Source organism: Plasmodium brasilianum, chromosome 5, assembly GCF_023973825.1.
Source record: "Plasmodium brasilianum strain Bolivian I chromosome 5, whole genome shotgun sequence".
Lineage (NCBI taxonomy): Eukaryota > Apicomplexa > Aconoidasida > Haemosporida > Plasmodiidae > Plasmodium > Plasmodium brasilianum.
The window spans coordinates 1,519,355-1,546,159 of NC_090118.1; the positions used below are offsets into that span (position 1 = coordinate 1,519,355).

Below are 26,805 nucleotides of genomic sequence, written 5' to 3' on the forward strand. Positions count from 1 at the left end.
TGTATTCTTATTTTAAATTATGGAGGTAAATATCCATAAATATTAGTAATTTCAATAAGTTTTGTAATGATTACTTATATAGTGGTAAAATTCTTCAAATATGCCAAAGATGTAGGAAGAAATGTAATAAAATACTAGTTATAATTAATGAATTTTATTCACAAAATTTTTGTTTCATATATTTAATGAATATCTTCTTTATGCTTAATGAAATCTTGTTCTTAAAATATGAATACCCTCGTTTGATAACTGTAATTTTTAGTATTCTACTTAGATAATATACGTATATGTACTCATGCACCATTATTGTGATATATTTGTTTAATATATATAGAACATAGCGGCTTTTTATATTTTCATTAATCATATAATGCATTATATTGGGGAATTGATCTTTACTTTAATTTAGCGTATATATATGTAAATATATATTTTGCTTCAAAAAGTGTAAAAATATTATTTCCAAAAATTTACAGTAAAGACGTGTATTATATGTGAAAAAATATTAGTGTACATAATTTACGCATATATTTATAACAATAAATATATTCCTAATTAATATATTATATAACATATTAGAGTTATTTTTTCAAGACTTTCGTAAGGTAATATTTATATTTAAGTTTCCTAATATTTTTCGAATTTTTTTTTATGGTTGTAAGTGCTTAATTGTAAAAAATTATTATACCACTTCAAGGTATCTTATATTTAATTAAAAAATATCCCACTATTCTGCACTAAATACATATAAATTTATTTTTTTTATTATTTGTTATGATATATTTTTTATTTAAATATAAGTTTAACGAATACTCTGTAAAAATATATTTTGTGGTATATATATATTTAATAACATATTGCATACAAGAATATTTTTAGTAAATTTTGTGTATAGTTTGAATATTAATTTGTCGGTATACATTAACATTACTTTGTTTATATGTATGAATCATTAATAGAGTATTATAAATTTTAGAAAACATGAATCATTATAATTAAAATTAAGAGCATGACATTTATGTAATATTTTATTTTTTGATTTGTGTAATTGTTGAGATTAATTCTTTTTTATAAAAATCGCTTAATTTTCTATAATAAAAAAATATGAAAGTAAAGAGTTATTATAAACATATGTTTTTGACAGTATTATGCAGATTATATTTTAAGCCGATTTTATTTTAATGTTTACACTCATTATAAGAAAATTATTCATTTGTTTGTGCCTTGAAAAATAACTATATAATACAAATGATACAATTATAACTAAATACGATTAATAGTTAAATAACATATAAATATATTTTAAGGTAAAATACATTTTTGGCTTTAATATTATAATATATATTTATATCTATTAACACATATGTGGTACATGTAATTTTTGCTCTATACAAAGTTTTTTACTTCAGAATTTGTAGGAAATTAAATATGCAATAAAATATAAGGATTTTACATTGAATTAAAATTTTTTTATATTTACAATACTGTTAATAATATAAAAGTACAAGAATATATATATTCTCCACATACGTTAATGAAAGTATTCTTATGTTTTTATTAATGCTATAAGCTGTAATGTATCTTAATTATAATTGTAAGCTGTATTTTGAATAAAACATTTAATTGTGAAAAAAAAATTTATTATAGTTTTTTGAGTAATTTGTTTACAAGCTTTTAACGTAATTAAACCTTAATTTTTATAGGCTTGCAAGTATGTCATTTCAAATAGATATAAAAAATTAAGATTAAAATTTTTTTAGTTTTTATAGAATATATATATTTAAAAATATACTGTTTATCCTATGAAACGAATTATGTATTGAATTTAGATTGAATTAATATAGTTAGATATAAAAAACTGAAAACAATACACGCACAAATGTGAATTAAGAACACCATCCTTCCAAAAAACAATATTAATATGTAACTTTGTTTTTTTTTTTTTGTTAGCATTAAATGTAATAATATTTATGTAATTTTATTCTTTTATCTAGAAAGTACACATAAATAGATTAAAATGTTTAAATATATTGTCTAGAATACTGGTAAAAAATTGTCAGATATGTTACTAGAATTTTAAATTTTAGTAATAATATATGTAGGAGTTCAATAATTTACAGTGACAAAATATATTATCAATAAATGAAATGATACCTACTTTTATGATTTTGTAAGTGAAATTACGTAATTTTCTTTTAATTTAATTTTATAAATATTACTTTAATATATATCATAAAATAAATTGATTATGAAAAAGATATGAATTATTATTCATGATAGATTTGGAATATCAATGAATCATTATTATTATAATATTAACATTTTATAGTTATATTACATTTTTTTTTTTTTAAATATATTTTCTAAATATATACATTTAATTTAAGAAATAAAAAAGTAATTTATAGGTTTAAAAACATGTTATTTACAAATAATAATATAAATTAAACTTAATTATAAATAATAATTTTCAAAATATTACTATAAAAAAATAAAAAAATAATCGTTATTTTTCTTTAAAAAATATATAATTTTAATGAATACGGTAATATATAATATATTTTATTTTTTAAATATACTGCATATCTTAAAGGAAGGCGTGTGCTATAATAAGTAAATCACGGATAATTTATCAAAATATATATATATTTTTTATTTATTTATATTTTTGTTTCATTGCTCTAATAGCTAATATTTTGTTTATTGATAATAAATACATTTTCCAAAATGTAATATTTATATTATTAGAATAATTAGTATCAATCATTAAAAATATTAATTATTCTTGGAATACATAAAATAAAAACATATATCTATATTTTATACGTTGGATATTGTAAAAAAATTCAAAATTTCCTAACTAAAAATTATAAAAAAAATTTGTTTAATTTCTCTAGTACTTAATTAAATTATACATTGTGTTCATGTGTGAATTAACTGAAATTGTGAAATTTTTCTTAAAAATAATTTTTTATAAATAATATTAATTATAAAATTTTACAGCATCCTTTTTTGTATATTTTTTTTTTTTTTTTGACTAAGTAGTGACGTATGTTGCATATGTTAATTTTCTAAGAAATCATATTAAAATAAAAGGGGTATTTCTCTATGATTGGAAAAGTATAACTTATTGTTATGTTTCATTTATTTTATATATTACAGTACTACAAATCTATAACATGGAACAAAATATTAAGTTTATCTTTTTTACCAATATTCCTATGTTTTTTCTTTTATATTGGATATGTTATTTTTACAGTGATATGGTATGATAAAACATTCTGAAGACATTTGTATTATTCATATTTTTATTGTTTATTTTTTTTAATTATTTTTTTTTAGAACGGGGATATTTATCTATTTATATAAGATATATTTATATTTTTTTTTTTTTTTTTTAGAGCAAGATTAACAAATTTTTACGAAAAAACTATGGTTTTGGTAGAAATTTAGATACACAAATTTATCGATTATTAGGAAACTGTGAAAAGAATATATATTCAAATTTTGGAAATTTAAAGGGAAAGATACTATATAATACAAGAAAAAAGAACGAAAATTTATTTACAGTTGATAATGAAAAATGGGCCAAAGAAAAAAGTGAAAAATTATATAAAAGTTCATTAGTTAAGGAAAAATTGATTAAGAAACTTATGAAAAGTAAATGTACCTTGCTTCATGGATCATATTCTCATTATGAAAAAAAAATAATGAATGGAATTAATGATAAAGGTTTCTTTAAAAAAATGATGTTAATTAATGATAAAGATTACAAAAATTTAAAACGTAAAAAATACAGATTACACCTTTGCTTACTTTTATTAATGTTCATATTGCTATTCATTATACCTATAATAGATTTATCATTAGGTGATTTTAAATCTATTGGTAGTTTATTATTTGTATTATGTCAATTAATACATGGAAAATCATCCGGTTCGCAAGTTCCACTTCCTTCAGGCGATTCAGGAACTTTTTGGTCCTCTATATGCTATGGAAATAATATGGAAAAAGCATACAGAGCAGGTAGTATTCTAATGTATTGTTTACCTATCTTAATAATGGGTATGATACTTATACTAGGAACTTTTTGTTATTATAAAAAAGTAATAAAACGTAAAAAAATTAAGTTTTTGGAAGAGTTTAATGAATGGTAAAGAATATGTTTATTTCTGTAAAAGTTCCTTTAAAGTTATTTACTATCTTCAACATATTTAATAACATATCAAATATTAAAATAATGGTTTAAATTTTGTATATGCATCTACATATATATAGTTATATTAATACATAAATGTAAAAAATAAATAATTTCCTTTTTGTAAATTTGAACGTTTTTGAAAGTTTTTTCGTTTGCAATTTTATGTATTTCTTGAAATTAATTAAATATTATTGCTCATATATATTTGTGTATATATGAAAGTTTTAATGAAAAATTTATATTTGTACATTAAAATTAAAATATAGCAGAACAATAACTATTATTTTATCGAATTCTTATGTTAATTTGCCCTTAAGCTGTAGGGAATGTTGAACTATATTTTTTATGATTTTTTAATATAAAATTATTATTTGTTCATGTTATTATGAAAATAAATTTATATTTATAATTCAAAAATTAACACTCCTAGTTTCATTCATAATTAAAAAGGCAAAATATTTTTATTGTATTGATATTATATATTTTTTTTCTGTTAACTTCTTAATTTATTCGCTGGCAAAATATAATTTTTTTAAATCAAAAAGAAAATAAAATTTTATTTAAAATTTTTACAGTAATTTTTTGCGAATGTAATAATTTTATAATTGTCATTATCTGATTAACACTACATATGTATCAGAAATATATGAACACAACATCCTTTTTTCTACAGATATTATTAAAAAAAAAGAATTTTTATTTATTTGTATTTTTTGTTTAATCCTTATCTGTAAATTATTTTCCTGATATAATATATATATAAAAGACCAAGAAAAAACCAATATATTAGTACTAAAATTGCTAGTGGAAAAATTTCTATATAATACATTTTAATAAATCATATTGTTATTCTTTCTCTTTTCTAATTTTTATAAAATAACATGTATATTAATATCATGAGTAAATTTATATTATTTGAAATTTTTAAAATTATTTTAACTCTATGAAACTTTTAAATAATTATTTTACTGTGTTTCTGTTTGTTATTTTTCAAATAAATTAATATTTTTCCAAATATATATGTGTAGGTAAAAAAAACGTCAAGGGGATTAATTTAAAAAATGTCCGCATAGGAATATTGGTACAAATTAAATATAATTATGAAGTTTTTTAAAAATAATATGCAAAAATAAAGAATGTTTTTATTTTATTTCAAAATATATATAATTTTTTATAGATTGAATAGTACCTTATATATTGAACTTTCTTAATATATTGTAAACCATAAAGTAAATTTCCTATTTATCTGACAATTAAAAAGTATGTTATATTTCGCAAAACAAAAAAAGTTGTACACTTTAGTGGATGCTGCATTAATTATTAAAGTTATTGTAGGGTTATAATAATTAATATTTTATAAAATAAATAACTCGTTCTTTCAAAAAGTAATGATTTAGAAATTAGAATTATTTATAAGTAAACATCAATAAAATTTTATATTACTATCCTAATATATTAAATATTGCAATTAATCTATGTTCTATACGTTTTATGTAGTAAATTAAATAAATATTACGAAATATTAATATATCATATATATTCTTTTTTAATTTGATTAATTAATGTAAAAGTAACTTGTAATTATTCTGCTACATTAAGCAATTAACGTATAAATTTTGAATATTTATGAATGACTGAAAATTATAGTATTTTATTTAAAGTCATTTTATTATTAATAACTTAAATATGAATCATTTATATTATATATTTAAAGGTGTTTTATATTGATCCACATTGTAAAATGCATTTTAGTTATATATGTATTATTATATATCTACAAAGAAATAATAAAAAAAAATTAAAAAAATATATGTAGTACGATTTTTCATTAAATATATAATACTCAATTATAAATATAATTCTTTCCGAATATATTATAACCTTAGAAAACTATAAGATGGAATATAAAATTATGTTTTTATTCATTAAAATTTCAGTGTTTATACTTTTACCTTGGATATGTCACATTAACCATGACATGGTATGATAAGGTTATTAAAAACTATTTCTGTTATTTATATGTAAATTGTCTATATTTATTAATGGATTTTCTTATAATGAGAATATTTTTCTATTAAAAGTAGAATATTTACATTTTCTCTTTTTTTTAGAACCCTTTAAATAAAAATTTGGATAAAAGACACAAAAGCTGTGGAAAATTAAATACATTATATTATCGATTTTTGGCAAAATATAAAAGGGAAAAGGATTCATATATTGCAAATTTTAAAGATGAAATGCCACATAAAGTAATGAAAGAAAAACAATGTATATCTAATAATAAAAAAGGAACGGATGGAAAATATAATTATTCATATAGAAGTTCATTATATATTGAGGAATACGGAAAAAATGCTAAGAAAAACAAATATGGTATATCTAAAACAGAAAAATATTGTGATATTGAAAAAAAAATATTTAAAGAACTTGATTATAAAGATTATCTTAAAAATGTCAAGATAATTGAAGATAAGGAATACAAAAATCTATCACGTAAAAAAAGCAGAATACGAATTTCTTTACTTTTGTTATTTTTGTTAATATTGATACTACCAATATTAGATCTTTCATTAGAGAATATTAGAAAAGATGGATTGTTGGGTTTATTAGGCTTGTTAAACACCACAAATAGAACTGTAGGGGGAATATCCACTATTGATGTAGAGGGTGGTTTGATTACATTATTGAACATAGGAGAATGGGGGGCATCTAAAGCAATACCTCTATCAATAATTTTGTTTTATTGCTTACCATTCTTCATATTTGTTATAATATTTATAATAGTTATGGTATACTACTATAAAAAAGTTATAAAATATGAAAATATTAAGTTTAGAAAAAAAATAAATAAAAAGTAACAAGTGTTTTTATGTAGAGATAAATTTAACAAATATGGACATAACTTTAAGGATATACATTATAACCATAATGATAACCACATTTACTTTATAAATGTACTTATGTATACTATTTTTTTTATGAGAGAACAAAAAAAATATATGTTGTTAGTTCTTTTGTTAATTTAAATTTCTGAACCTTTAAATAATTTTCAATTTTCATTTTAAGGAATTACTTCAGCTTAACTAAATATTTTGCCTGTATAAATACATCTTTGTGTTAAAGTAGATTTTATGAATAATATATATAATATACATTGAAATTAATATATAATGCAATAATTCGCATAATGTTAGTGGTTTTATTTTCTGTTTGAATAATCATTTTTTTTTTTTGTCAAGTTTAAAATGATGATTTTTTGAGGTTATTTAAGAGTATGTATTAATATGATCATGTTTACAATAAATGTGGCATTTCTTGTATTCATTGTATGTATATGAATAATTGTTACCACAGTGATGAGTATATAAATTTTGTTTTCACAAAAAAAAGAATGTAAATATTTATTCAATAAAATATATTTTTTGCGAAATATTTTATAAAAGATAATAAAAGTATAAATATATTTAAATGACATAATTTTTTACAAGCTACATGTGAAATTATAAGTACATAAAATGAAACAATGTACTTAATTAAGGATTGTTTATAACTGCTTAGAAACTTATAGATTTTAAATCATCATAATTATTTTTTTAAATCAACTGTTATATTATTTTTGTACACAATTGTACTATTTACTGAGTGTTTCGCAATTTACGGCAATGTTTAATTAATTGAAAATTTATATTTAAATAATCTATATAATTAGTTTATTTTTAATATAATTAATACATAAATTTATTGGACAATAGTTAAGAAGATATTAATAGATATATTGTCGTATTTATTTATATAAATTATATATTTAGAACTAAATAATAGAATGTTTATATATCATTTATTAACATTATGTGTGCTACGATTTTCTTATTTTACTAATAATTACATCAGATATAATGAATAATTTAATCCATTGAATTTAACAAAACTATCAAATTAGAAACAGTAAAAGAATTAATTTACCAATAACATATATTACTTATTTTGTTTTTTTATATAATTTTTTTTAGTTTTCTTTTAAAATTTTTTTTATTGGTCTTATTACTTCATAAACTTATTACAATAGTGGAAGGACACTTGTTTTATTATCTACTAAACAAAGATATTAGCTAATGCGAGTTACAAGAATTATTTATGTATTATAATGATTTTAACTATTTTTAATAAGTTTTAGGTTTTTATTAATTTTTACAAATATACTAAATTCTTATATTTCCTAATATATATATTAAATGGATAAGCTAATTAGTAACAATCTTGAAATATTTTCCTTCGGTTAATTTTAATTTTTTTATTTTATAATATATTGGATTCGGAATTTTATGTAATAATACATGAATAAATTTAAAATGTAACTAGCATTAAAATAAATATTTAATGAATTATTTATGGATGTCTATTATTGTCTACATGTTCCTTCTATTGTATTGAAAGAAAAATATTTTGTATTTAGGATATTCTAAAAAATGAAAAATTAATAAATTTTATACAATAGTGATAAATTTTACTCTTTACGTTTGTATATAATATATCTATACAAATTATTTTATTTTCAGGTAGCTAATAATTATAATATATATGCTACATTATTATGATTAATGTGCACAAAATTATACATTAAACATCTAATGAATAATTTGAAATTGAATTATAACTAACAAAATAAGATAGAATATATATTTTTTAGTATAGGATTAGATTAAATATATGAATATAATATATTTTATTAAAAGTTGTTATATCTTTAATTTTCAATGTTATTTTATTTGTATATATATTCAACTGATTAAAATCATATGATCATAATTTTTTGCACACTTTGACAGAATTATGTAATATAAAGTTATCTGTAAATATTTTATTTGCTTATATTCAACATGTAGATATATATATAAGAAAGAATTTTAAACAAGCCTATATGATGTTTAGGAATGAAGGAGCTGTTTTATGGGATAAGTAGATTATTTTAATAAAATTCCCTCATTTCATTAATGTAATTTTTAAATGAAATATATTTTCACATTAAGGTAATGCATTGTTTTCATTATCTACCATTTTTTATGCTAATAAAAGGTGTAATTCATTAAATGACTTCTAGGATATGCGTATTTATTGATTTTTACCTGTAATTTAAAACTAGTTACGTACTTAGGTGATTATACAAATTTGTGCACCTAATATATAAAAGTATAATCATAAGAACATAATTACTATGGAGTGTAATATAAATTGAGAAAAATAGTTGCATATGATAGAAATTTTATTTACGTTTTAATAATCTATTAAAATGAATTATACATTAAAATTTCGTAAGTATATAATTTACGTATCATTTAAAATATTTTATTACATTTATAATATAAGTATATATATATTTTATATTTCTTTGAATGATATATCAACAATATTCTATTTCACAACTTATAATTAATGTTATATTTATTAATCTTTAAATATCACTGTTATTTCTATTGTTATCAAAAAATATATTATAATATTTTTCATCTGAAAAATATTTTAATATATATACTTAAATTGAACATAAAATGAAGATAATAAAATAAATACTTTTATTTTTTAAAAATGTTATATTTCAGAAAAAACGTTCATAAGTAATAATAGAGCATATATGATATGAAGATTTCGAATTTTTTGCAATTATATTAAATTTTGTGCTTTAGTAAAATAATTTCTTTATTAATATAATATTTTAATCTTTAATATAAGAAATATATGATGTTGTTACAAAAAATACATAAATAATTTTAAAAATAATTCATCAAAACTAAAATAGTTATGAGAAAAAAGAAATTATTATTATAAATTTTCACCTGAGAATGCTTCAATTCAGAACGTACTAAAAAAAAAGTATATGTAAAACTTAAATTAAATATTAATTAATTAGTTTTGTTCGTTTCATTTACTGAAGTAAAACTTATTTAAAGTGAAAAAATAAAAATAAATGAATATTATAAAATTATTATATATATAATAATTATTCTACAATGAACATTATTATTAATTATTATAAATATAATTTATGAAAAGTTAATTATGATCATTCCCATAAGATAAAGTAAATAAACTTACAAAATAAAAAAAAAATTTAAAGGATAATTTAAGAAAATATATATCAATCAAAAAAATTAAATTATTTTATAGAATTATTTGATGTACAATATAGTATTATTATTTAAATTCTTATAAATTCGTGAAAGACAATAGTAAGACGCTCATTCGGCATAATTATTAACTCGACATTTTAAAGAAAAAATAAAACATAATATGTAAATAAAATAAATGGAAATTAAAACATAAATATTCTTTTAGGGTATATTTATTATTATTATTTTTTTTATTTTTGGTATAATTATGTATTAATTTTTAAACATTTTAATTTATATAAAATTCATTAAAAAATTATGTATTTATATTTATTTACAATATGGAAGCAATAAATAATCAAAAAACAAAATAAAACATTATATTTTTTTGAATAAAAAAAAGAATAGTATATGTATCAGTAAAATAAGCATAAAAAAAAAATAAAAAATAAAATAACATATTTCTTTTTTTTTAAGAATAATTTGCAAAGAGAAAATATATCTCTTCCACAAATATATAATGTATATGAATCGTACTAATTGTTTCATCTTATATAAGTATAATATTTCTATTAAACATAATAATAGCTTTATTTTGAAATTACCATATTTTTATGTATTCATATTTAAAAATGTCTTATCTCAAAGGCATATACTATGAATCTTAATAAAATATTCTTTAATATTTTATTAATTTATTGATATAAAGAATTTCCTTTTAATTCATTTATCATTCAAATGTATAAAAGACACTGGAACTACTAAAAAACACATTAATGTTTTAAAATAATAATGTTATATTTCTATACTTTTAGAAACTATGAAAAATTAACTAAATAACGTAAATTAAGATTCCAAATTTAATGTTTAGTATTCACGTAATATTAAAATATTTTTAGTTAAATATTAAAGAATAATATTTTCATTATAATGAATAAATAAAAATATGATTATTCTTATTCTTAAGAGAATTAAAATTTTTGTTTTTTTTTTTTAAAAGTTTTAAAAAAAATAATACTTCTTGTTTCATTTACATAAGAATACATCGATACGAATCAAGATTTTCATTATGAAAATTAAAAATATGCCATAATAAATAAAATAATTACTTCCTACTTAAAGTGAAAACTGGGAGAGACGACAAATTTGTATCAATTTAAATAGGATTCTCAAATAATGATGAAATTATTAATATAATATATGCATTATTCATTCATATGAGAAACGATTTATTTATGTTAAATCTTTTTATCTTTTTTGTTATATTCCTTTCCTATTTACATATTTTTAATTTTTGTAATATTCACTTGGTTAATTATGATGGTGAATGTATATATTATTTTTTCCCTTATAATATGAAAAATTATCTGGCTTTAATGTAATTATTATGAATTAATAATGGGATAGTTATTTGAAAGAAAAGGAAATTTCATAATTTTATTATGTACCTAGTCAGGGACAAATATATTTATACGAAATAAATTACATGCAAATATGGTATATTACACAGCATTACAGTTTTTTAGTTTGTATAAAAAATATGTTATATACTGTTAAAAAAATGCGATTAAAAAGATTCTATATACATATAAATATATATAAATTGAAGTTGTACTATACTATATTCCTTATTTTTTTCAGTTTACTATTGCATTGAAATAAGTTTAAATTTATTTATATTTTATTTAACAACATGAATATAATAAAAATAATATAATTATAATGCATTCTATTACATAATTTAGGTGATATTTTTCAATAAGAAATAATATATATTTGTAAATTATAGTTAAGTGAAGTTCAAAAAAAATATCATTTTTACATATGTTGCTAATATTTATACATAAATATTTATATAAGCACAATTTTAATTATTTTATTTAGTATTTACGCCGAAAATTTGAAAGGAAATTACAGATATGGAAACAGAAAAAGTTTATGTATATATACATTTTTTATATAAATAATAATATATGAGGTTTTATTTTAATAATTTTTTCACATAAAACAAAATGAGTCATTCTTTATAAGTATTTAAATATTCACATTATTCAAGTTATTTATTAATTTTACAGGATGAAATTTTACAAAAGTTACCTTCAAATGAGCTATATGAAGAATTTAATTCCGAGAACAATTATGTTAGTAACAGTATTTGTAAAGAAGGGGACTATATAAAATGTGTTGACAAAGGTGCTTGTTTTAAACTTTGTAAAAAAGTTGAACGCAATTTTAAATCATTATATGAAATGGGTACTTCAAAAAAAAATGATGAGCGTTGTTCACATTTCAAATATTGGGTATATAAGGAAATAAAAAATTTGTTTAAATCAAATTCAAAAGAAGTTTATATAAAAGATGTTACTGATATTTTTATTAATCTACGTTCTACTCTTAGAGAAACATATGGAATATATAATTGTAATTATTTTATTAAAAACAGTTTAAATGAATTGAATGACAAAATCGAACAGAAATATTTATATGATTATTTTACAAATTATGAAAGTATAAAAACTAAAGAATTTTGTAATAATATAAAGGTTCATAAATATAAACAATATCTTAATAATATTAATGATTTATATAAAACGAAAAAGTCCACATGTTGTTTAAACAATATGTTGGTATGTCCGCATTATTTTTTGAAATGTGATAATTTATATAATCCAAGTATGCTTTTATCTGAATTAGAAAAGAATGGTGGTAGAAGTTGTGATGTACTAAAAAATAAATCTGAGTCTGAAATTATTGAAAAAATATCAGATCCTAAGTATACTGAATCTGATATTATGGAGACATTTCTTTTTACTAATTGTCATATTAAGAATGACGGAAAAATTTTATCATGTGGCTTAGTTCAAGCATCTGCAATGAGAGATAGAAATAGGGATACAAATGAAATACATGAACAATCACAGAATAATAGTATAGATTCTTCAGAAACTCAGACAACAAAATCTGGTTCAGATTCAGAAAATGTTCCTGAAACAGGAATGTATAAGAGCAAGATAGTTCATAGCGATGTAGATGGAAAAGACAAATTGTCAGATTACTATGAAGGCGTAGATAAATTAATTAAATGGAAATTTAGTAAGGGAAAACCTATATGTTCTGGTAATCCATCAAACAAGGATACGGTTAGACTTTGCAAATATATGGAACAAGCGCATAAAGTTGGTTTGGCCAAAAAAAAAGATGGTGGAGGTTATACGGTGAGGAGTGGTGTTTCATGGAGTGCCAAAGACTTAAAAATAGGTAGGGAAAAGGAAAGAACAAGAGAGTCAGCACAATAAAAATCGTCAACATTATGCACATATTCAAGAATATGTGTTGTTAGCAATAAAAATAAAAAATATTCTATTACTTCTATTTCAGGTGGAAAAACATATTATGGAATAGATGAAGAATCTAATATTTTAAATAACGCTTTTTTCCGTACTTCTGTGTCAATTTCTTTGGTTGTGGGATTAATTTTTGTTTTTCTCCTTTATTTTAAAGTAAATATTAAATTTCATTTTATATTTTAAATACATTATATGTTTCAATTTATACTTAAATTATTTTAAAATGATATAATTGTAATATAATTATCTTTCATACGTTTTAAATAATTGTTTTGTGAATTAGTTTACTCCCATTGGATCATACGTTGGTAAAAATAGAAAAAGGAAAAAAAGATATAGAACTAATTTCGCTGAATTAAATACGCAAAGATTACCAAGGAGATTCATAAAACGTACTTATAGGAATTCCAACAGAAGGAGATTTAGCGTAGTAAATATAGAACATTGAACTTCATTTCTTTAATTTTTTACACACTATCAAATGATTTAGTTTAAAGTTATTAAAAAGCATACAAAATTGAGTTATATATAGATTTTTAATAAATATTTGTAATTTAAAAAAACAAGAAAAAAATAGAGATAATTAAAATATATACGTTTTGGTTTATAACTTTTTATATTTATTTGTATGTATTTTTTTGTATATTTTTTAATAACATTAATAATTGAATTTTTTTATAATACTTTTTTTTCATTTAATTTATTTTTTAAATAAATACAATTTTAGCAGATCCTAATAGTATTTCTTATATGTAAGAAAATATATTTGATTATGATGATTACTAATAATTTAAGACTATAGTATACCATGAGTTAATAATATATAATGGTAAAATATTTTTATTTATTTTATTTATACTCATGATATCGTATAAGATATTCATTTTATCATCTGTTAAAGCTTTAAATATAAGAAACATATTATAGTTATATTTAAAATAAAAACAAATTTGAAATTTTATATTTATTGAATTCATATAAAAATAATATATTAGTACATAAATTAAAAAGTCCCCGACCCCTTAAATATAATCTTGAAATAATTGATAGAATAATAACTGAAAGATTATATTTATAAAAAGACAATTCATAATTATCAAATTATGTTAAGGATAAAACTATTATCCATATACAGATATTTTAAGTTTTCAACCTAGTTTATATGTTTTTATTTTACAATATTTTTTGATAAAAATATTCTTGAATTTGGAGAACATTGCTTTTATATATATAAAACAGTGCTTATGTATATAATAATCGGTATATTACATAAGGTATTCATTAAATATACTCGTAAGGTAATATGAATATTAAAAGACTTATTGAAATATTTTATTATTATAACATGGTAATTATTATTATGATACAATACAAATGTATAGAATACAATAATTTAAAAAAAATAATTGGACAAAAATTTAAGAGAATTATTTTTATAAGTATATAAACAGAAAAATTAAATAATTATGATACACAAAAATTTAAAGAATTATCTTTAAAAAATGATGCATTACTTTAATTTGTTGATATAATTTAAATAAAGTTTTATTTGAAGTTCCATTACAAATTATTTATATAAATATATTTTTATATTTATATCTCTCAAAGTTAAAAAGAAAAAAAATTCAAATTATACTGTTATAGTAAAAAAATATATAAAACATTAAAAAATACTTAAAAAGAAATTTAATATAATAATTAAAATACATGTTAATGAAGTAATTATTTATTAAAAAGTCGCTTAGATTAAAATGTAGTTTGTCATTAACATACGTACAAATATTTATAAATTGAATTATTTGATAAAAAAAAATCATTTATGTATTTATTTAACGTATGTGTCATATATTTGCTTTTTGGTACTTTTAAACTGGTAAATATATTATATACATTTATTTTATTTGCACAGTTTTTTTATATTTTATTTATTTTCTTTTTTTTTGTAAACTTTCATTTAATAATTTATTACATTTTAATTAAATATAATTTATAAAAACTTTTTATTATTTTTTTCAATATTACATTATAACCTAATAAGTAAAATTAAACATTTTTTTAAAAATTAGTTCACTACAATCAAAAATATAATTCCTATAGGATATTTTTATTAATTGGTTTAAAATTTACTAATAATACAAAGGATTATATTATTATTTGAAAAATATGCATAAATATTATATGAAATAATCATATGCTTAATTAGAAGAATTTTATAATACAAGAAAAAAAAAATTTATTCATTTAGTTTTTATACACATTAATTTATTATACAATTATTATTTCATAATTTAAGTTATGTATACTAATTAAAAACGAATTCTCAATGTGTGGGCAATGAAATTATTGAAAAAAGGGTAGCACTATAATATAACTATTAATAGTTGTGAGAGAACTATAATTATTTATGTAAAGTTATTATTACATATATATTATTTTTTATTGTATTTTATTTTTCCATTTTTAACTTTTTGAATTAAAGTTAACTACAAATACTATAATTAATAGGAATCTGTTTGTCTTTAATTATGATAAATACGTGAATGCTTGTGAATATAAAAGTCACTATAACATTATAATTAACTTTCTATTATGATTTATTATTACGATATGATATATATTTACAAGAAGTTATATTTTTAGAATAGTATATAATTGTTAATATAAATATCAAAGAGATAGATAGTTAACATATATGTTCATTAGATAATGAATATGACATATATTAGTTATAAATGGATCAACGATTTATGCTTTTTATATAAATTTTTGTTATTGAATTATTTTAAAATATTTATATTAATCATGTACCTCTATAACTTTACATCTATTCTGAAAAGGCATTATTGTGAATAAAATTTAAGAATATGAATTTTAATATAGTTTTTTTCATTAAAAATGGAATACTAGTAAAAAAAAAAAAAAAATTTAATAAATTATTTAAGTTTGAATAATTATAAGTATTTATTAAAAAAAAGTTATTAAAATGATAAGTTAAAAAAAAAATACTTTATTTATTTTTCACATAATAACGATTAAAATAATGTCGTACATATTAATGTATACTACGTTATAAAAGATCGAAAACTGGAATTATTATTTTAATTTTATATGAATAGAAAATATTAAACTAATAGATTAATAATACATTACTGATTTTTTTTTCTTTTTATTATATTTATATTTCTTCTAAATATATGTATTTAATTAAAAAACTAAAAAATTAAAAAATATTTATATAAAAATTTTCATTTAGAAAATGTTGTATAGATTAGGATAATTACAATTATAACTTTCAAAATTTATTTTACAAAAATATTGAATTAGTCTTTACATACCATTGAAATACATATTATTTTTTACATTATGTAGAATTTTATATATTAGATTATTTAAATGTATTATGGACCATAAAAAATGCATATTATATACGCGGAAACTAATGGAGCACTGTAAACATTAAAGCACTAAAATTTCAACGAAATAGTATTATTTTTATATGTTATGACTATTATTGTATTGTTCTAATAGTATTTTACTGAGAATAAGATTTTTGAAAATATAATATTTATAAAACTAGAATTATTAATATGAAAACTCCATTAATATTCTATATCACATCTTTTTTTATAGAAGTATACTTAATATACATTCTATATATTCTATATTTTGTATCATTAGAATATTTATAAATATTAAGTAATCACATTTATCTTTTGTACTTTGAAATGAAATAAAAATAAAATTATATAATATCTGTTCAATATTAAATAATTTAATTGTACATTTTAAATATTTATGAATGAATACAAATTATATTATATTTATTAAAATTAACTTTTTATACATAACGCTAAAATAAAAATAATATAATATATTTTTAAAGTTTGTATATTTTGTATCTGTCGTAAAAATCAATTTAGTTTATATATTATATTATGATTTTATAAATAAATATAGTATCCCATATAATTTAAAAAATATTATAGTATTGTTGTCTTTCTGCTGAATATAATACAATTTTAAAATTACATATCATAGAACACAAAATTACATCATACCTTTTTATTAAAATTGCTAAGTTTATCCTTTTAACTTCGATAAGTCAATTTTACATTGAAGAGGTAAAAAATTGTTTTTAAAGGAAAGTTATATTTTTTATATTTGCAAAGCATTGTCTTATTAATATCATTGTCTAGAAGGAAATTATACTATCTTTTCAATAATAAATATTTAATTTTTTTTATTAAATTACTTTTAATATACGGGTGAGAGAGCATAGGTATAATAAAAAATTACATTTAAGAAATTATCGATTAATCGAAGAATGTGAAGAAAAAGCTGTTTTAAATTTTATAGAACCACAACAACATACACCTAACTGTGATTAGTATTAAGCAAAAGTTATATCCAACAACAGAAATGGGAACAAACAAACAAACGCAAAATCAAGATGAAGTTCATTATATGAAGAATTCAAAAAACAATATAAGGTAAAAAAAAAGTAATATATGGAAAAAAGAAAAATTATCTCATATTGAAAGAAATTTTTTCAAGCATCTTGATTACGTAGATTTTATTAGAAAAAAAAATGCATCAATTAGAAATAAGGTTTACCAAAAATTAGTACTTAAAATATTAGGACATAAATTGTTTATACCTACTGTAGTATTTTTGTGAGTGTTATTAGTATCATTAGGAACTGCAATATATGGTACTTTTCAAAAAATAACTGCTGGACAAGACCAACATTATGATTTTACTTTATTTCTTGTATTATATGATATATAAATTGTCATATTCATAATATGGTTATCTTTTATTTATATAAAACTTATTAAACATAAAAGAATTTTAAAGAAGAAAGTTTTGAATGGATAAAAGATATATTTTTTTTTATAGAGTACGGAATAATATGAATAAATTAATGCTATATATTTATTTACTTAATAAACATATGTATAATTCATTAAATTACATAAATGTACTTATACATATCTATAATTTTTGATAAACAAGAGAAAATAAATGTTCTATTAGTATTTTTAAGGATTTGAATGTTTTAGTGCCTTTGAATATATATTTTATAGTATTGCTCCATTTTAATTAAATATCATTCCGAGGGTGTGTATAACTGTATATTTAGATAGATTATTATGAACAGTGCATATTTTTAGGTTCAAATTAATATATAATAGCTTATTTTATGTGATTTTATAGATGTGATATAATCTGTATTAGAAAAGAAAACGTGTTTGTTTGAATTTTTTACGTTTCTATAATACAGAATGATTAGTTATTTCGTATAATTCTAATAAGACTATTATTAGTTTTGAAATAAGGATGATAATGTCTCCATTTTTTTTAATAGAACAAAGGGAAAACATTTGGTTGCATTAATATATATATATATATGTATTTACTTATTACTTATATATAAGCATAAAACATATTCTTTTAAAGATTTTTTATAACATGAAATAAGTATATTTATAGTACGTAGCTCTTTAATAAATGTTTAGAACTATTTCATGTTTTAAAAGGTAAAATATAAATATATTATAAAATAATATCTTTATTAGATATTGGTTATATATATTTTTTTAATAATTTTTGGTTTGTAATTCTTTGAAATTAAATTATGAATAAAAAAAAGTTGCCATACTATTATTGTTTCTATGTGTGTGCGTACTTTGTACTTGCAAAATTACTTAAATATGTATTATATCAAATATTTATAAATAAATATACCATAAATTATTTTTATAAATTAAGATAATAAAGGATTATAATAATGGGTTAATTTTAATTAGTTATTATTATGTAATATGTTTAATTATTATATTTATTATTAGTAAATTAAGAAATGTTCTTTATATATATGAAAAAAAAAGTTTTCAACGCGAATAATAAAAATGAATGGATACAATTCTACTGTCATGATATTATGTGTAAATAAATAATTATATATTTGTGTTATTTTCTATTTTTTCCTATAAATTTATAAATTAAAATATTAATACTATTCTAAAAATGAATAAATATATATAGTTGTAATTGACAATTATTGATATATTAATATTCATAACACTTATTTTTTAAATAGAGTAAACATAAATTACTCTTTTTTTGTATATAATTTATAAGTGAATATTTAATATTTAGAATTAGGGTTCATTTCATTTATCAGAAATATATTATATGTACTGGAATTATTTAAAGTACTATTATGTAAATATTAAAGATATTCCTAATTTTCAATACATCTATTAATTACCAATATATGAATGAATAGGTAATTTTTTATTATAGTTTTTTAATTGTTGATTTAATAAGTTTTCATAAAAATTTCTTAAATGTCTATGTTAAAATATATTTGTAATAATTATATATATACATATTATAATTTTAGACAGTTTTTAGAAGATATACTTTATAATGATGGTTATTGTGGTATTTACATATTTCACAAAGTTACTTTTTTTTTCTTTTAATTAACTTATTCTTAAAAGTGCAAAAAGTTTAGTTAAATGAATAAGTACTTATTATTTATTTTTTCAAAGTAATATATTTATTATATAATCTATTCATAATAATATCCAGTATTTAGGTGAAATAAATAAGAACAAATAAACATACTAGTATATGAATATTTTTTCTTTTATAAATATTATTTTATAAAACACCTAAATTATTTCTTTTTCATTCAATGAATAGAATTTTTTATTTATTATTAGAATATCGGTAGCATTTGCACATATATGATTAAAAAATTAATATAACCTTCTCTCATTTATAATATTTTAAGGTAAATATTTAATATAACATTTTTTCCATAATTTTATTACGTATTATCATACCACACTATTTTAAAATATAATTTTATCTAAATATTTTTTGATTGATCAAAATGACGAAGCATTTTCTTTTATTAAATTTACTTTTACTATCTTTTTTATTTATTATTATTTACATTTTTAAGAAACACATAAATTTATTATATTTAAAAAAAAATAATAATAAAGGAAAATAAGTGAATTCTTGAATTTAAATATTATACTATTAGTTAAAAATAAAATATATATATTTAAATTATATAATAATTCTAATGTTATTTTTATTATAATTTGTTACTATGTTATAGAGATGTTAATTTTAATTTTTCTTTTTGAAATAAAAGAAATTTTTAAGAGTATTTAATCCAAGAATGAACTTTTTAAAAAAAAGGTTCATATAAATTTCGACATATCTTAGGTATATTCCTTGTGTTAGCCTAAATTTTGTTCGATAAAAATTTTTATTGTTTTTTTTTTTTTTTTTTTTATCTTTTCATAATGTTATATTTAATACAAAATTTTGTGTTTTTAATTATAAATTAAAATTTAAAAAGTACAATAAGTACCCGAAATTACATTTATTTATTGGTTACAAAGAGCAAACACCGTAGCTATAATACTAAAATATGATAATATTCCCATACAGGATATATATTTTATTTTTTAAATATGAATTATAAAAGTTTAAAATGGAAAGAAGTAATATGATGATATTCTCTTCGTCAAAATTATTAATAGTAAATATTTTAAATAATTTTAATAGATAATTAATATACATATATAGCCTGAGAATTTATTTAACAAAAAAAGTTCCAGTAAAATTTATTTTAATTAATGCTAATTTTTTTATAAATAATATATTATTGGTTATATGTACGAAAAATTTTTTAAAATTATCTATTATATATTATTCTTTATATTTGTATTTTATATAAGGAATTTAATTCTTTGTTAAAAGGAAAAAATGATAATATATTATTCTATGTAATACTAGACCTTAATTAGAACGTATTGAGTATTAAGTAACTTTGTATCTATTCAAAAGTATTATAACCTGAAATATTTGCATCATGAATGAAAATAAAAAATATTTTATTTTAATTAAATCTATCTCATTTGTTCTTTTTATTTGACATGTGCTTATATCAATACAGTAGTAAAATTGTTACGTCTCAGAAAATTTTTTTTCTAAGCTTTGTTGTTTATTGTTATATATATATTTATATAATAATTTGTTTATGTGCTTATAAATTTATTTTATTATAAATAATTAAAACATGTTTTTTCCTTTCTAGGTATTTTCCGTAATTGTTTATAAAATAAGAACAACACAATTAACAGATTGTATTATATGTTTGATTGGATATTTTCAGAATATGAAACGAAAATAAAAATATAGTATTTAAAGATAAGTTACCAAAAAATGTGTGTGATGATTCAGAAAGTAAAGACATTTGTACATCGGAATATGAACCTAAGTATAAAGACAATTCAAGAGCTATGTCTAAAATATTAGTCAAGAAATCCACATAATTATGTATAATCCATTTGGAACGAAATATAATTTATTAAGAAATTTATTATATATGAGATTTAGTTCTATATATTAATACAGAAAATGTAATGATACTACAAAGAAAAAAAGTTTAATACTTTTAGGATGTATGAGTATACTTTTGATATTTGTTCTACATGTAATACTTTTTTTATTCATCTTTGCTTTGTTTATTTTAGAAAATTATATTTCTATTTGTCTTAGTGATCGTTACCTGATAATGTGTATGATTATATTTTGTATATATCTTCAGATATAAAGATAACTGAATTGTTAATATTTATTTTAAGTATTCCAGTGGTTACATATATACTGATAAAATTCAAAAAATATACAAATAATATAGCAGAAAAAAAATTTACATCCTATTAATAATGAATATATAGTTTTCAGAAATTTTTCTTTCTATGTAACCAGTGAATATGTACTATTTGCTTTAAGAAATTATGTTCTAAAGAATGTCCTCTGTTGCATGTATATAAATACATTGTACAAACCAGGAAAAATGTTAATATATATTGATCTAAAAAATTATATAAGAAAATATATAGATATATATAACATTTTTCTTCTTTATATATTTTCACATAAAAATGTATTTATTTACAGTAATTTAATACAACATTTTAGGATATTTATATACATTTTTTACTTTATAAAAATGTGATATAAATATTACTCAAACCTCATAATAAAATATATGATTTATTATGAAAAAAATATATGAATAAAAATTTTTTGTATATGTTTATTTTAATGTATATGTGGTTATTTAATTTAATATATAAAAAATTTAGATTAACTAAAGCTTCAGTCCTGTAATTAGAAAATTTTCAATTGTAACAATGATAAAATTATTTTGAATTTTCTATGTTTATATTGTTGTTAGATTATAATTGGAGAATCTTTTAAAGGAGCTTATTACTTCGTATTTTCAGTTTTAGAATATCATACTGATCATCTCATAATAAAATTAAATACTTGTGCTTTTTTTTTGTTCATATGTATTTATTATTTAAACGTATACTTAAAAAATAATAGAAGAAAATGGATTATTTCAGAAATATATATTTTATAACTTATTTAATATGTGAATGTATTTATTAATTTTTTATATTTTTTTTATAGTTTAAGTAGAAGATTACCAAAATATAAAAATATATTTTACTGTTATGAATGAATTATTAATAAAATATTATCCATTTTAGAATTCATAAAGTTTTATAACTGAATAAATGAAATAGTGCTCATATATAATTTTATTCTTTAACGCACATATTTATCGTATATAAATATGTTTTATAAACGTTACATAGATATCTGAATTTAAAAAAAAAAGAATAAATAATAATATTTATATAATACACTTTTTCGTTTTTGACTGTATTTGTAGAATAAATTTTCTGAAATAATATTAAGTTGACATTAAAGCATATCATGCAACCGTCACTTATTTTATTCTGTCTAATATAACATATATCTTATTAAGAATTAATAATATTTTTATAATGAAAATTAATTAATTACTAAATAATAATTAAGTAAATTTTATGAATAAATACATTTTCTTCTATAATATCATTTTATATAGACAACTATTTATTCATTTTTTTTATTATGACTATTTTTTTATTTTTGTTTTTATGTCAACAGTAATAGAAATGTGGTTATGTGAAAAATATATATATATATTATATTAATGTATAGGAATTTTTTTAAAAATTTAATTAACTTTTAAATAATATAAGTTTTTAATAGTATGAACATTACATATATAATTACATCATAAAATTGTTATAGAGGTTTTGACAATGCTATAACCTCTAATATATTATAATTTAAATATAAATCTCTATCTTATAAATAAAGATATATTATACTGTTTTGTAAGAGATTTATTTATGGAATTTTAACATTATTAGTCTCTAATTTTTTTTAAATTAGCTCTACTATAAGTTCATATTGAAAGTCCCACTTAGATAATTATTAGATTTATTAATCACATGCTAAATATTTTTGAATATGTATAAATTAGAACATGAAACACCTTAAGTATTTCAGCTTTCTTAAAAAAATATAATTGGACATTGATACCTTAATATCATTATTTTTAATATATATACTTAGCAAAATTAACAACCTTGTTAATACAACCTTTAAAGTTTTTTAATTATATATTTTTATCTTAATAAATATTAAACGTTATGATATGTTATGAAGTTACATTCTTTTCTTTATATGACATAAGCTTGTATTTAACTCTTGTTGGTTCAGGTTCAAGTTATTAGTACTATATATTCAAAAATTGATAATTCAATTTTAATTTGTAATGGTTATATACATGGTAGACAATTAATTTGCTTATTATGAAGTTTTACCAATCAAAGAAAAAATACATTTATTATATTTTGATTACACTTGCATAACAGTGTATTTAATAATATGATATACGAATTAATTTAATATTTATTACAAAATAAATTAGTAACAAAAATAAAAATTTATTTTTATTCCAAATATTATTATGCAAATATATTAGTGAACCAACGTTATTAGGATTTAGTATATTTTATATAGGTGTTACTTTATAGTTTTTTTTTTTTTTTTTTTTTTATATTACTACTAAAATATATATATATGTTAAAAAATAAAAAATTTAATAATATCGTTAAATTTACAAAATTTGCACTTAGAAATGTTAATATAAATAATATATAATTAAAAATTATTCTATATAAAAATTATATAGTAGCGATAAAATATAAATTCTTATTTGCGTTTAAAGTAAGTATTTTTTGTGGATTAGTTCCCATGTTGTATATTTTAATTTTAAAATATATTATTGTCCATAAAATAAATGCATAAATTTATGTATTAACTAATGTATCAGCTATCAAAAATATGATAGAAAAGGTCGTACATATTATAGTTTTCTTCATTTGTCACTACTATTATTATATTGTTATAATAATTAATAATTTAATAGGTATAACAAGTTTTCCCAAAATATAATTCTTATGTTAAAAATGTTAATAGAAAAGTATCAATAAAAACAGTAATATTTCTCTTAAATATAGAGCAAAGCATTATTTATATTCTCTACGTTCTCTATATACTCAATATTTCGATATATTAAGAATTAAAATATATTGTTTTTTATTTTGTATTGAAAATAATTAATAAATATTTACTTAATATACTGTAATAAATAAATAATTTACATATTTTGTATATTTATTAATTAATTTAAATCACTTCATTTTAATTAATTTTATTTTTACGTACATATAGTTAAGATAAAAAATTTATAAAATACATTTAAATTTACATTTGATTATCTCAGTTGTAAAAAAAATTGTAGTTACATAGTTTTCATTATGTTTTTACTAAAAAATATAAAAAACAGATTAAATAAGAAGTAATTGTATATTTCATTTTTAAAAGATTACCATATTTTGTTGATTATATCCTTACTTAGTGTATTTCTATATTAAAGTTCTATATAATGGAAAAAAAAATAAAGTCACTGTTATTTATTAAAAATCCTAAGTTTATCCTTTTAAGTTGGATATGTTATATTTACATTTATATGGTATGATATTATTATTTAAATATATTTGTGTTATTCTTATTTTTTGTGTTTTATTTTTGTTAGTACTTATTTTAGTGTGCGATTATTTATTTGTTCGATATTCATTTTTTTTCGGGATTTTTTAGAGTACATTTAATAAATATTTGGATGAAAATTGCAATTATAGTAGAAAAATACATGGAAAAGCATATCGTATACTGTCAAAATATAAACAGGATAAATATTCAAATGCCTTAGGTTTAAAAGAGGAAATGACAAATAACGGAATGACGAAAAGAAAAGATATATCTAATCGTATGGAAGGGTACACTGGAAAAAGAAAACATTCAAATGGAAGTCCATCAGAATTTAAAGGAAACTGTAAATCATATATGAAAAAAAACAAGTGTATGTTTGAAACAAAAAATTATTCCTACTTTGAAAAAAAAATATTCAAAGAAATGGATTATATGGATTTTCTTAAAAACAACAAGACAATTAATAATAAGTTTTACAGAAAAATAATACGTAAAAAAAGCGTACTGCTATTTGTTTTACCTTTATTAATGTTCTTTTTGTTATTATTACTGCCCATAGTAGATTTATCGTGGGGTTTGGTAGATGAAAAAGGGTTGTGGGATGCAATTGGATTTTTTAAAATTTTAAAAGAATCAGGAGAAAAAGGGTTGTTGAAAACAGTATATGAGTCGCTAAAAGGAGCAGAATGGTTTTGGACAACCATTGGAGAAACGTCTAAAAAAATTAGTGAATTGCATGTATTAGGAAGATTATTTAGAATCCTAATATATGGCTTACCGTTTTTAATATTAGGCATAACCTTTATATCAAGGGTTGTTTATTATCATAGAAAAGTTAAAAAATATGAAAGAATAAAGTTCAGACAAAGATAAAATTAATAATGAGTTACATACTTTTTTCTGTAATAAAATAATCAATGTAAACTAATAATTACAATATATATAAATATATATAATAAACATATCAATAATTGTTTAATTCTTATATATGAACATACAGATAAGGGAATTTTTGATGAACAAGTTAAAAAAATTCTCTCTTAGTTTTTTTGTGAATTAGAATGTTTTAATATATTTCTATTTGTAGTTTAAATTATAGTTTGAGCTTTAATGTAAATAATGGCTTCGGGTATATTAATGTATTTTAGTAAATTTG

The 26,805-nt window shown here is 18.4% G+C and overlaps 4 protein-coding genes across 4 annotated transcripts; all 4 read left to right on the top strand.

Annotated features, from left to right (window-relative positions):
* Window positions 1–3,179: 3,179 nt before the first annotated feature.
* On the top strand, window positions 3,180–4,157 carry MKS88_001572 (uncharacterized protein; the record flags this gene model as incomplete). The annotated part of the gene is made up of 2 exons (XM_067214510.1): window positions 3,180–3,266; window positions 3,402–4,157. 2 exons carry the CDS (start codon window positions 3,180–3,182, stop codon window positions 4,155–4,157), a joined length of 843 nt encoding a protein of 280 aa, XP_067074938.1.
* A 1,941-nt stretch (window positions 4,158–6,098) lies between these two features.
* On the top strand, window positions 6,099–7,059 carry MKS88_001573 (uncharacterized protein; the record flags this gene model as incomplete). The annotated part of the gene is made up of 2 exons (XM_067214511.1): window positions 6,099–6,182; window positions 6,313–7,059. The coding sequence occupies 2 exons, from the start codon at window positions 6,099–6,101 to the stop codon at window positions 7,057–7,059; spliced, it is 831 nt and encodes a 276-aa protein (XP_067074939.1).
* Window positions 7,060–12,224: 5,165 nt separating this feature from the next.
* Window positions 12,225–13,601, top strand: MKS88_001574 (uncharacterized protein; the record flags this gene model as incomplete). The annotated part of the gene is made up of 2 exons (XM_067214512.1): window positions 12,225–12,245; window positions 12,381–13,601. The coding sequence occupies 2 exons, from the start codon at window positions 12,225–12,227 to the stop codon at window positions 13,599–13,601; spliced, it is 1,242 nt and encodes a 413-aa protein (XP_067074940.1).
* An 11,944-nt stretch (window positions 13,602–25,545) lies between these two features.
* On the top strand, window positions 25,546–26,522 carry MKS88_001575 (uncharacterized protein; the record flags this gene model as incomplete). The annotated part of the gene is made up of 2 exons (XM_067214513.1): window positions 25,546–25,632; window positions 25,758–26,522. 2 exons carry the CDS (start codon window positions 25,546–25,548, stop codon window positions 26,520–26,522), a joined length of 852 nt encoding a protein of 283 aa, XP_067074941.1.
* Between the last annotated feature and the right edge of the window lie 283 nt (window positions 26,523–26,805).